Source organism: Nannochloropsis gaditana (assembly GCF_000240725.1).
Source record: "Nannochloropsis gaditana CCMP526 unplaced genomic scaffold scaffold099, whole genome shotgun sequence".
Classification (NCBI taxonomy): domain Eukaryota; class Eustigmatophyceae; order Eustigmatales; family Monodopsidaceae; genus Microchloropsis; species Microchloropsis gaditana.
Window position 1 is genome coordinate 52,972 of NW_005803854.1, and position 10,654 is coordinate 63,625.

General features: G+C 56.5%; 4 protein-coding genes across 4 annotated transcripts in view; 2 read left to right on the forward strand and 2 right to left on the reverse strand.

Annotated features, from left to right (window-relative positions):
* The window catches only part of SODC (Cu/Zn superoxide dismutase), a gene marked incomplete at its 3' end in the record, with an annotated part of 5,437 nt that extends 1,986 nt beyond the window's left edge, over window positions 1-3,451 (forward strand). Inside the window, exon 5 of the mRNA XM_005855776.1 lies at window positions 3,359-3,451. Within this exon, the coding sequence (XP_005855838.1) occupies window positions 3,359-3,451 (93 nt within the window). The remainder of the gene's footprint in view (window positions 1-3,358) is intronic.
* Window positions 3,452-4,221: 770 nt separating this feature from the next.
* On the reverse strand, window positions 4,222-4,621 carry NGA_0569600 (dna cross-link repair protein snm1; the record flags this gene model as incomplete). Its single annotated transcript, XM_005855783.1, has 2 exons — window positions 4,433-4,621; window positions 4,222-4,359 (listed from the first exon to the last, which is right to left on the reverse strand). Coding segments are annotated over exons 1-2 (165 nt in total), but the record flags the coding sequence as incomplete, so codon positions are not given.
* Window positions 4,622-6,614: 1,993 nt separating this feature from the next.
* SODC (Cu/Zn superoxide dismutase) lies at window positions 6,615-8,063 on the forward strand. Its single transcript, XM_005855775.1, has 5 exons — window positions 6,615-6,705; window positions 6,790-6,843; window positions 6,932-6,992; window positions 7,178-7,296; window positions 7,793-8,063. Exons 1-5 carry the CDS (start codon window positions 6,625-6,627, stop codon window positions 7,871-7,873), a joined length of 396 nt encoding a protein of 131 aa, XP_005855837.1. The 5' UTR covers window positions 6,615-6,624; the 3' UTR covers window positions 7,874-8,063.
* Window positions 8,056-9,636, reverse strand: NGA_0570100 (uncharacterized protein). The gene is made up of 2 exons (XM_005855788.1): window positions 9,300-9,636; window positions 8,056-9,162 (listed from the first exon to the last, which is right to left on the reverse strand). Exons 1-2 carry the CDS (start codon window positions 9,480-9,482, stop codon window positions 8,875-8,877), a joined length of 471 nt encoding a protein of 156 aa, XP_005855850.1. The 5' UTR covers window positions 9,483-9,636; the 3' UTR covers window positions 8,056-8,874.
* Between the last annotated feature and the right edge of the window lie 1,018 nt (window positions 9,637-10,654).

A 10,654-nucleotide genomic window follows, 5' to 3' on the forward strand; every position in this document is an offset into this window, starting at 1 on the left:
CTCCCTACCCGCCCGTGGCGTAGTCGCACACGATCCCGTTCCCGTTCCAGGCGATCACCGGCACGCCGGCCGACTGGGCGATGATGGTGCTGCCAATCTTGTCCCCCAACGCGCGCATGGGGGCGCCGGGCGGGCCGATAAACACGATTTTCCGGTCCGTTTTCGCCAAGGAATCCGGGAGTCGGGGGTTCTCGCTCGCGTGGCCCCAGCCCGCCCACACGGCGTCCACCTGCCACCGTTCGGCGATTTCCACGATCAGCATCACGTTCGCGTAGTTGTTGTTGTTGGAGCCTGGTTGGGCGGGGAGGGAGGGAGGGAGGGAGGAAGGGAGGATAAGAGGGAGGGATTAACCGGACAGGTTGACGCATGTCTCCCCGGCCCCGTCTTCCTCCTTTCGCCTTTCCAGAAAGAATCTTCTTCGCTCCACAGACCTCCGCATCGGCCATGTCAACAAACCATCTCCCCCTTCCTTCCTTCCTTCCTCCCTCCCTCCCTCCCTGCCTCCCTCCCTTGCGATCCTCACCTCCGGGCACATCCACCACCTCATCGGCCATACGGATGTACTCGGCATTGGCCCGCATGTCGTCTGGTGTCGCCATCACCACGAAGGAGACGGCTCGCTCATCCTGATACCAGGGAGGGCGGGAGGGAGGGAGGGAAGGAGGGAAGGAGGAAGGGAGGGTTTCCCAGTGGACCGGAACGGGTAAGTGCAAAGTCAGCTACAACACTAGCTCTTGCATCTCGACACTGCTCACATGTTCCGCACGCATAAAGCGGTTCCATTCCAAGCTCGCGTCCTGCAAATGAATACCCGGGTATCCTTTCCCGCCCTCCAAGCCCTCTCGAACATTCCCCTTCCCCCTTCCATCCCCATCCGCCTCCTCTCTCCCCTTCCGCTCTCCCCACCTGGAAGGTCTCGAAGGCCCACCGACGGATGGAACGGATCGCCTTCACGGCTGCAATGCCGTTGTTGGCGATGAGGACTTTCTTGATGGCTCGTTGCCCCCCCACGTACTCCACGTATTCCTCCACGGAGGAAAAATTACCACGGGGAGACAGAGGCCCGCTGCTGGCGGTGCTGGACAGGGGAACGCCCGCCGACATGGCTGCACCCTGGGTCTAGCGTGTCCTCAAAGACGATGACCTCGCAGTCGTGCTCTACCTCGCACCGGTCAGTATCCGCGCGTACAAGGCAAGACTGAGCAGTGCGGTATGCAAAGAGGAGAATGGAAATGGAAGAGATCGTATAGAACGGTAAGGCTACCAGATATTGCGGAGAGTGAAAACAAAAGGGTGCAGTCGGGTCGGGGTAAAGCGGGCCGCTGCGTTCAGGCACGAGGAGTCGTGCAAGCGCTTTGCTATCAATCCAACATCACCATGCGATTGGAAGGTGACATTCCCATGTCTGTAGCCTAGTCGCAATGTTCCCCCCAACTACATTTTATCTTTCTGGCCGGAGCGGCCACGCGATCGGGCGCTGTCCGAGCAAGGAACAGAGCTTTAACGTTTCCTGAGAGAGAGCACGTCGCAACCGCAGAGCAAGCATTTTTGCGAAACCGGGCACACATAGCCGCCCCCTCATTTTGAGCCTTTCCGACACGCAAGCCCCCTTCCAGGCAGATGCACACGATGCGTGTCACGCCTTGCTTCGAGCGGAGAGGCCTCGACTCGCGGACGGTGTCTGGACTTCTTAAGCGATTCCCCCTTGTCCGCTCACAGCGGCTCATCTGGCAGCGGCGCTGACAGTCGCGGGGAGGAGTGCACCCAAACAAACCCCGGCCGCGCCCTGCCGGTCTACACCACAGACTTGATGTGTATAGGCAGCCACTAGGAGACTCACGGTGGGGATTGTGAGCCATTTTGGGTGTTGGCTTACTTTTTCCTACCGGCACTGGACTCCGTTGGGAAGCTCTCTCCTCCGGGTCGTATTTCCCAGCGGCTTGCTCGATGGTCCCCGATCTTGTTGCGGAGAAAAGTCCTACGCGAGGGGTACTAGGGACCTAGAGGCCGACTTTTGAATCACAGCCGTGATAATAAAATAATGTGGATCACAGATATGTCAATTTTCATATCTTGGGCGGGCGCCCTGACTTTTTAAGTGGATTTTTTCATTTTTTTCTTAAATAGGCCAAGAGAGATTTTTGACGTTTGTTGTGCGCTACGGTGTCTTCAATTTCTGTCTTGCCTCCCATGTCTTTCAAAACTGATGTGCAATGGCTATCATCCGCGGCGTAGGCCCGCTGCTTCATGCCTTTCAATCCCTCTTCGCCCCCAACGAGAAACTCGCCTCCGGCAACCCCCTTCCTCCCCCGTCCCTGCCCCTGCACCACCTTTTCATCTTCTGCCACCCACGAATCCTCCTGTCTTCTAGTCCCACACAATATACAATGCATATCAGTGTGCTGCTGCACGTATGTACAGGCTTTGCACGCCCATCCTTTCTCCTCGGTGCCGGTCGTCGCCCTTTGTAATAGAGGCCCTCGCTCTCGGCGTTGCCAGGGGGAGACCCTAGGACCACATGCAAGGGCTTCCACCTCATCGACACTTCTATGAGTCACTGTCCCTTTCACCTCGTCTTCCTCGCCCTCACCCTCGACGTCCACGACACTCCCGTCCCCCCTCCCCTCTTCACCCTTCCCGCTTCCGCCTCTCTCTTGACCGCTCTCTCCTTCCCTCATCCCAGCACCCTCCCTCCCATTGGGCTCCACCAGTACCACAACCTCCTGCTCCTCGTCTTTCTCCTCCTCCTCTACCAGAGAGCAGCCCGCCACGTCCTTCTCTGCGTCCGCCCCCCCCTTGCTCTGCCCGCTCTCCCCTGGTCCCGACGGCCCTTCCCTCCCTCCTTCCCTCCCCCCTTCACTCCCTTCTTCCCTCCCGCGCTCCGTCCCCCCCCTCTTCCCGAACAAGGAGAGAAATGCTCTCTTCCCCTCCGCGTCGTCCAGCACCCCTCGAAAGCGTCGGAGGATCCTGTCCTTCTCCTTCGCGTCGCTCCACACCGTGGGCACAACCCGCCTCGGTCGCAAATACCCGACAAAGTCCAATAAATCCGCGAAGGGCGTGTGTTCGCTGTACGGTATCAGCTGCACCTTGATTCTCGCCTCCCCCCTCCCTCTTTCCCTCCCTCCACCGACCCCCCCCCCCTTTCTCCCGCACGGCGTTGCGCCGGTTGAAGTTGCTGCTTTCCGCCCACCCTGTAGGGATGAAGGCGTAGACACGTGTGTAGCCCCCTCCCTCCCTCGCTTCCTCCTCCAATTTCTTCTCCAAATTGGAGAAATTGGGTTTGAAAAAGGGCCACATCTCCCCGCAGAATCCCATGCGGCAGACGTGGAGACAGGTCTCCGTCTTGTCCGTGGTGAAGGGGGAGGGCGGGAGGGAGGAAGGGGGGGAGGGCGGGCGGGAGGGGGGCAGATCCAAGCATTCCAGTATCTTCATCTTCGCCTCGTCGACATAGATGGGAAGGCGGGTGCGGCGAGCGACATCCAGGAGCAGACGCTCTTTGCCGATGCTGTAGGCGCTGAGGAGGAAGAGGGTCTTGGGGCGAGGGGAAGGGGCGGACGGGGGAGGAAGGAAGGGAGGGAGAGGGGGAGGGGAAGAGGACGTGATGGAAGAAGGAGAAGATTGCCTGGCTAGGGTCCCTCTCTTTGGGTAATTCGAGGTCGTGGCTGTGGTAGGAGGGACGCCGGGTGCGACCTCCCTCCCTTCCTTCCTCAGGCGGGCCAAGATCAAGTCTCCCACGCTCTGGATCGCATCCTCCTGAGCAGCAAAGGCGTGTTTAGGGTGCGCATAGGTTGTGTCCAGGTAGATCGTGTCGAGCTTGCGAGGACGGGCCGGTCGCGGAGGATGGGAGGCGGTGGTGTCGTGCAGGAGGGCGGCGTAGTGCAGCATTCTGGGGTGGTAGCGCATGTCCCCACAGTGCAAATGAAGCGTAAATTCGTCGTCCCTCTCCCTCCCACTGACCTCCGCTCCACGGCTGTGGTCACCGTTGCACCCCGTATTGCTTCCTCGGCATGTCCGGACCCTGAAGAGCAACATGCAGGCCCCCGGGCAATGATTAGCGTCGAGCAACGTCACGCTCAAACCTCCCTCCTCGCGTCCGCCCCTCCCCGGATTCCATGGCAGAGGCACCTCTTCATGCATGGGCAAGGCGCGCACGTATTGAGCCTGCACACCCATGATATTTGTCAAAAGACGGGCTGTGATGGTTGAGCAATATATCACACCCGTGGACCACTCCATACTCAGCCCTTGATAGTGATCTGCGTGGTAATGGGAGAGGAAAAACAGGGCTTGGGCACGGCTTCCGACGGCGGGGCAGTGATACTTGCGGAAGGCATCGACGAGGACGGGTGTATCAGGAACCTGCGGGCAAGATCATGGATGAATCTGAGGGTGAGCAAGGGAAGGGAGGGGGAGCGAGCAGTCGGATACTGACCTGGTGGACGGAGTTATCCTTGTTCATGGTGGCTATGAATTAAATCATTTTTCGCAAGCCGGAAACCCATTGTACCATTCTTGTAGCTTTATCGATGCATATTTTGCCTTGCCATTCGGCCAACGCAACCCTGACCAAGGTCCGTGCCCGGGTATCTGCCGATGCGATGGCTTTAGTCCGCGCGTTGCGTCAGCAGGAATTTATCCCAAACCTGCGCTTTGGAGCAAGCACTTGTGTGATATACAATAAAAACCAAAAATGCCTGAGTGATGGAAAAAAAGGTGGTGCATGGTTTTACGAAGGCGATAGCGACCGCGTCAACGGACAGCACCTCGCTCTTTTGTGCGCGTCGGTACAAATAGAGATAACAAAAAAGACGAAAATGTGTCTCACAAATATTTGGTTTAGTGTAATGATAGACGGGAAAGTTTCATTTCGAAGATATTTTTCTTTTTCTTTGGATGCGTCTTGAGCAGCTAGCTTTTCGATCAAATCACTTTCAGTCACTTGCACTTTGACATTATGTAACTAGTAAAATCCATGCGCAACCCATAGCGGACATTATGGGCTGATACAAAAGGAAGCCATTTCCGAAAGAGAAGGAAACAAAAGGAAAGAAAAAGTAAACCTGCCTCACTCGAAAGTTTCCTCCTTTCTGCCCCGTTGCTATGGGAGGAGGGGCCATGAATTTGGAGTAAAACAATCAAAAGGAATCTGTGAAATTTCATTCTTTCTTTACAAAGTCTGCTCTTGAAGCAACCCGTTCGTTGTTCTTCCCAAACCTGCCCTTTTCAGCTACGTGAAGCCAATCACCAAGAGCAGGACTAAGATGATCAGCAAAATAGCGATGCAAATGTACAAACGACACACCGTGCTTTGCTCGCGTATCCGCTGGGCATGTCGAGCTTCCATGCGCAAAGACGAAGCCGCCGCCTCCACGTCCCCGTCGATGTCTTCCAGCAGCTTGTGGTGGATCCCAGTTTCGTCCCGGATCACCAGGCCCTGCATTTTCAGCCGGTCCACGCCCTTCCCCAGGTCCTCCAGGAGCTCGTCTTGCTCGTGTATGATCTCTCGACGCTGCTGTGCGAGGGTGCGGAGGCCTCCGGGTACTCCTCCACCACCCGAAGCCGCCGAGCCGTCGCGAGTAGTCCCAGTGACCAGGCCGTTGGTGCCGTGGCTGCTGGTGCCAAGGAGGGACAGCTGATGACGCAACCCCTTGACCAGCTCTCGACGACGGACCACGTCCGATTGGGAACTAGGAGGAGGGATAGGAGGAAAGCAGAGAGGGGTGAGGGTAAGAGGGAAAAGGGAGCGAGGAGGGGAGGGAGAGTAGGAGAGACAAAAAGAAAGACGTCAAGAGAACTGTGCATCCGCCGACCACAACAAATCGACACACCCTGCCCATGTCTGTTATTGCCTCGCGGATCCGTTTCAATGGCTTTCATACGGGAGCATAGCTTGAAATCTATCGGTACAATATCAGTGTGATAAACATCAAAATGGACTTTCTCCCTCTCTCTGTGCGCCTCGCCTCTACTTTGTCGCACTCACATGCCGAATTGCCCAGGATTTTGCTCCATGGTTCCCAATCGATAGTCCAGCTTGTCGACGCTCTGCTCTAGATTAGCCAATTGTTGCGTCGATGGATTGGAAGAAGAGGACGAAGGGGTTGCGAACGAGGCGCGTAGATCTATGGCAGAAGTCTTCACCCGGCCATATTCCTCCGTCCACTCCTGCGCCGTAAACGCCATAGAAACGACCAACTGAAAAGCTTTGGCCGGGTGGACTGTTAGGTGCAGGATTGCAATTGAGCGTTGTGCGGAGGTAAAAATCTGGGTCGTATATTCCTTTGACCGTGCTACTTGCATCGACAGCCTCGCTTCTCTGCTTCGCTTCATTGTGTGAAGGTCTGTGCGGAGGCAACGATTATCATCCAGCTGTGTCACTTGTCAATGACGCTTCATGCGTACTATATCAATGCCTCATTAGCCCTCGCCATGCGCGTCGACGAGGTCGTGCGGCGCAGGCATAAATTGTGTTCAAATCTGGACTCTGACTGTCGTAAGCCCTCCGGGACCCTCTCGACCTCCCCCCTTCCTCCCCTCTGCCCTGTTCTAAACCCGTACTTTCTTGCTCACAAAGCCTCTCACTTATTTAATCGCGTGGTGCTAAATTTACGTCAAGGTTTAACGATGGCCAGATGCGTGGCACTCATCCGCGGTGCTCCTGGTGACACAGAAACGTCCATCCAGGGGGTCATTCGCTTCGAGCAGGTACTTACGGTTGGCAGAGGGCGGCTCGGGACTTTCACTAATTTTACGTATGTGTGGCGTCGTATTTTCCCATTATGGTCACAGGCGTCAGAGACAGCACCCACAATCCTGGACGGGGTCATCACGGGCCTAGCACCGGTATGTGGACGCATTGTTCAAGGGTCCCGTGACAGGCGGCCCAGTCTCCTCAAGGCCTTCTCTCGTTCTACTATCATCATGCGCACAGGGACGACACGGTCTGCACATCCATACCTTTGGAGATTTTTCAGAGGGATTCGCTGGGGCAGGTGCGGGCCTTGGCTCTGTATGGTCGTTCCCTCTTCTGGCGTGTTATCGTCTTGCAGGCTACGGCCTCCATGTGCTCGCCGGAGCCGTTCCCCCCCGCGTGACACGCAGCATTGCTCCGGAATTTTCCCAAGACTCCTTTTCTCACCACACCCTTTTCACATTATACACAACCTGGACACGGCAGGGGGCATTTTCAACCCGTTCGGGAAGGCCCACGGGGCCCCGGACGACGACGAGCGGATGGCGGGCGACTTGGGCAACATCGAGGCCAACGGGGAAGGAAAGGCGGAGTTCCGTGTGGAGGTGAGGGGCCAGGGAGGGGAGGAAGGAGGGGGGAACGGGCTTGTTTGCGGGGGCGACATGTGGTAGCAATGGGGAGGATGAGGGATGGAAGGCAAGGGGAAGGGGAGCAAGTCGAAAGAAGGGGAAAGAGGGCTTGTGTCTTGTCCGATGGCAGTGGCGACAAGAAAGAGAGAGAGGAGAGCGAGAGGGCCACAAAAGGGCACAAGCAAGGGGAAGCACGTGCGGGGCACTGGGTCCTTACTTAGGGCTGTCGTGGCGCCTCCACTTTCCCTCCCCTTCCCCCTCGACGCAGGACAAGCACGTGCGCCTGATGGGGGCGCATTCGGTCATCGGTCGCTCTGTGGTGATCAAGGCACAGGAGGGACGACGTTGGGACGGTGAGACAGGCAGGGAGGGAGGGAGGGAGGGAGGGGAGGGGGGGGAGGAAGGGTGACGATGGAGGTCATCGTCGCAGGTCTCGCCCCTCCAAGCGTCTCCTTCCCCTTCTGCCGCACAGGGCGGGCACGAGCAGTCCTTGGTGACGGGGAACTCTGGCGCGCGTATCGCGGGGGGTGTGGTCGGGATAGTCTCTGCATAAGGAGGAGGGAAAAGGAAGGGCAGATCCCTGTCTCGGCGCTTGGGGCTTGGTCAAGGAAGCAGAGGCTGGAGGAGGGAGGGCGGGGCAGAGGGAGGGAATGGAAGGAGGGGGCACTGGTTTGAGAGAAGGCGAGGGAGGAAGGGATGGGGGCGCAGCTTTTTTACGGAAAGTAGAAATGCCAGCAGGTACCCGCGCTGTCCCTCTCCCACGTTTCTTTCCTTCCGATGTTTCTCGACCCTCGGCCACCCATGAGCCGCCCAACCGTCATCGTCCAGCAGCAAAGAATAGGTCGACTGGCAATCGATCATCGGGCCAAAATTAGATGTTGCGTTCCAGCGAAGTCTATTATTATTCGTGCTTGGACGTTTTTAAGGGGGTCAAGTATTCCACGGTAATGGACATCCTGTCCGCGTATCACCAGATAGATATTGAGGCAGACTCGATAGAGCAAACGGCCTTGGTGTGTATACTCGGTCGGTACGAGTTTCTACGCGCAAGCTTGGGGTCGAAAAAGACTACCCGGATTTTCCACGTGAGTCCTCGAAATACGAGGTCGGCTAATCGCCTCCACAATCCTGGCAGGTTTCTCATACCGAACATTGCTCTGCGGAACTCGTACTCTCTAAACTTGCGAACGAACGCCGTCTTTTCCACCGGATCCGCCTCGCCCTCTGTCTCATGATACGCGAGCAGGATGCCCGTCACCGCAAAGTATCGAGCCCCGTTGAACACGTCCAAGCACGAATCTAGCGACTATGTCGGGTGATGGACGTCGCTGTCACGCACAACCTCATTCAACGCCCGATGATCGGTGGCCGGTAAAGCTTTTCCTTTCTGCTGGGCGATGACGATCGAGGCGGCCCATGGGGAGGCCGAGGGCCTTTTGTCCGGCGTCCGTGCTCAGGTGTCTCTCAGACTCTCGACGACTTGCCGCGAGCCTGGCATTGCCGCCTCCACCCAACCCCGTCCAGGAGCATCAATCAACGCCCATGTCCCTTCTCCTATGTCTCGGCTGGCGGCTCCTCATCCTTTCTCGGTTGTCTTCCTTTTCTTCTGTGCGCTCGGGTAATCCCTGCCTCCATTCTGACCTCCGCCGCTCCTGTCCCTCCATGGTCACCACTCCCTTCTTCCCGCCCCGGAAACTGTAACTCCCCATCCTTTCCCCACATCACCACCGGCTTTGTCTTTGATCCTGTGTCTGAATTTGCATGCTGGCTGACGACAACCACCGGCATTCGTCGCTGTTCTTCTTCATGTCGTTGCATTTCTTCCAGCATCATCATTTCGTCCTGAGGTTGAAGAAGAAATATGGCCAAACGAAATTAGACTAGTGGAGGACGAGAAACGTTCACACGTGTGATGAAACTAATGAGTCCGTAGACTAAAGAAAAACCATGAATCAGGCACTTCGCGTGGTTCATTTTACCTCATGCCGATGCCACCGGCTCAACCGCCGCGTGACTGCGTACGTCCGCCTGTCTACTTTCCTCGTCATTTCGAAAGTAGGATGGGACAGCAAGGCCGATGGAGGGAGTGGAAAGGGTTGAGGCGTATGCCTATCGAAGATGGTTCGAAAGACTTTAGAACGGGGGGGGAAGCGTGATTGCATAAGAGTGATAGAGGCCGGGCCAGACTATAACCTCCTGCGGCTTCAAGGTCGTCTGCAAAAATATGTGCTTAATCCAGTTGAAAGCGAGATTATCTCTCGAGCCAATGCAAAAGCCGTTGAAAAGGATGTAGCTATACTTGTACCGGCTGTGGGTGGTGGTAGTAGTGTGTGTTATTTGTCTGTGCCTCAGGAATAGAAGGACTCCTACATGGTAGTCAAGTGGGGGGCGTGTCGGTCAGTTCCGCAATCCCCGTCTGCTCTCTACCCTGCCATTGATAATGAACGCGCAACGCCACCGGGACATGCTACCGTGACGAGGGTTAATTTTGGTGCACATACAATGCTTTTGCTGGTCATTTGCGGGGTGTGATCACCCCATCGAGGACAGCTACAGTCTTCTCCACTGTCAACTGCCTGCGCCAAGGCGGGCGCACTTGTTCGTCCCGCCCCCTGGTTCTGGTTTTCACGTCGAGGTCGGCTCAAAGAGGAAGTAACGCAAAGATCTAAACACTATATGTGGAAGATGGGCGGTTTCTAGAAATGGATCGGTGGGAATTCATCATTACCGACGTCAACATAAAGTTTTCCCCTACTAATACTTCAAACCTCCTTCTTCCTAGGTACCTCCTGCTTTTTCTTTGTGTAGGGTGGCATCATGGATCAGCAGGCGATGCGAGAGGCACGGCTCCGAGCATTGGGACAGCCCAATGGTGATGGTCGAGATACAGAAGAAAAATCGGCTGAAGTCGGACAGGCATCGCTTTCAGGATCGATGGCAAGGTCTGTAGTTCAGGCATATTGCACTTGCTCCCTGCTTCTACTACCATTTCCTTGCATGTTGGATCTACCTGTATGCTCCATTCATGCCTGTGTGTGTCTCAATAAAGAAGTCCTCACGATTTTCCTCCTTCCATCTCCCGTGTCTACCCTGCTTCCCTCCCCATCGCGTCCTCAGTCCACGGGAGAGGGAGGAAGAGGGGTGGATGGTCGTTGACACCCCCGACTGCCCCGCACCCGCTTCTCCAACCGCTGCCACTACTACCGCTAGCCCCGACAGCGACAGCGGCAGCCTTTTATCGCAACCTCTCTCTGCCCATGACACGGACGCCCTCCGCGGGGTTCGTTTCTCATCCCCGCTCTCCCTCCCTCCTTCCCTCCTTCCTCCTTCCTCC

Excerpts from the sequence above, each read along its gene's own strand:
- SODC (XM_005855775.1), top strand. The coding sequence starts at position 6,625 with ATGGCCAGATGCGTGGCACTCATCCGCGGTGCTCCTGGTGACACAGAA. Across the intron at positions 6,706-6,789 it reads GGGTCATTCGCTTCGAGCAG|GCGTCAGAGACAGCACCCAC; the intron begins GTACTTACGGTT and ends TTATGGTCACAG. Across the intron at positions 7,297-7,792 it reads AGGCGGAGTTCCGTGTGGAG|GGCGGGCACGAGCAGTCCTT; the intron begins GTGAGGGGCCAG and ends TCTGCCGCACAG.
- NGA_0570100 (XM_005855788.1), bottom strand. The coding sequence starts at position 9,482 with ATGCAATCACGCTTCCCCCCCCGTTCTAAAGTCTTTCGAACCATCTTC. Across the intron at positions 9,163-9,299 it reads GCCGGTGGCATCGGCATGAG|GACGAAATGATGATGCTGGA; the intron begins GTAAAATGAACC and ends CTTCAACCTCAG.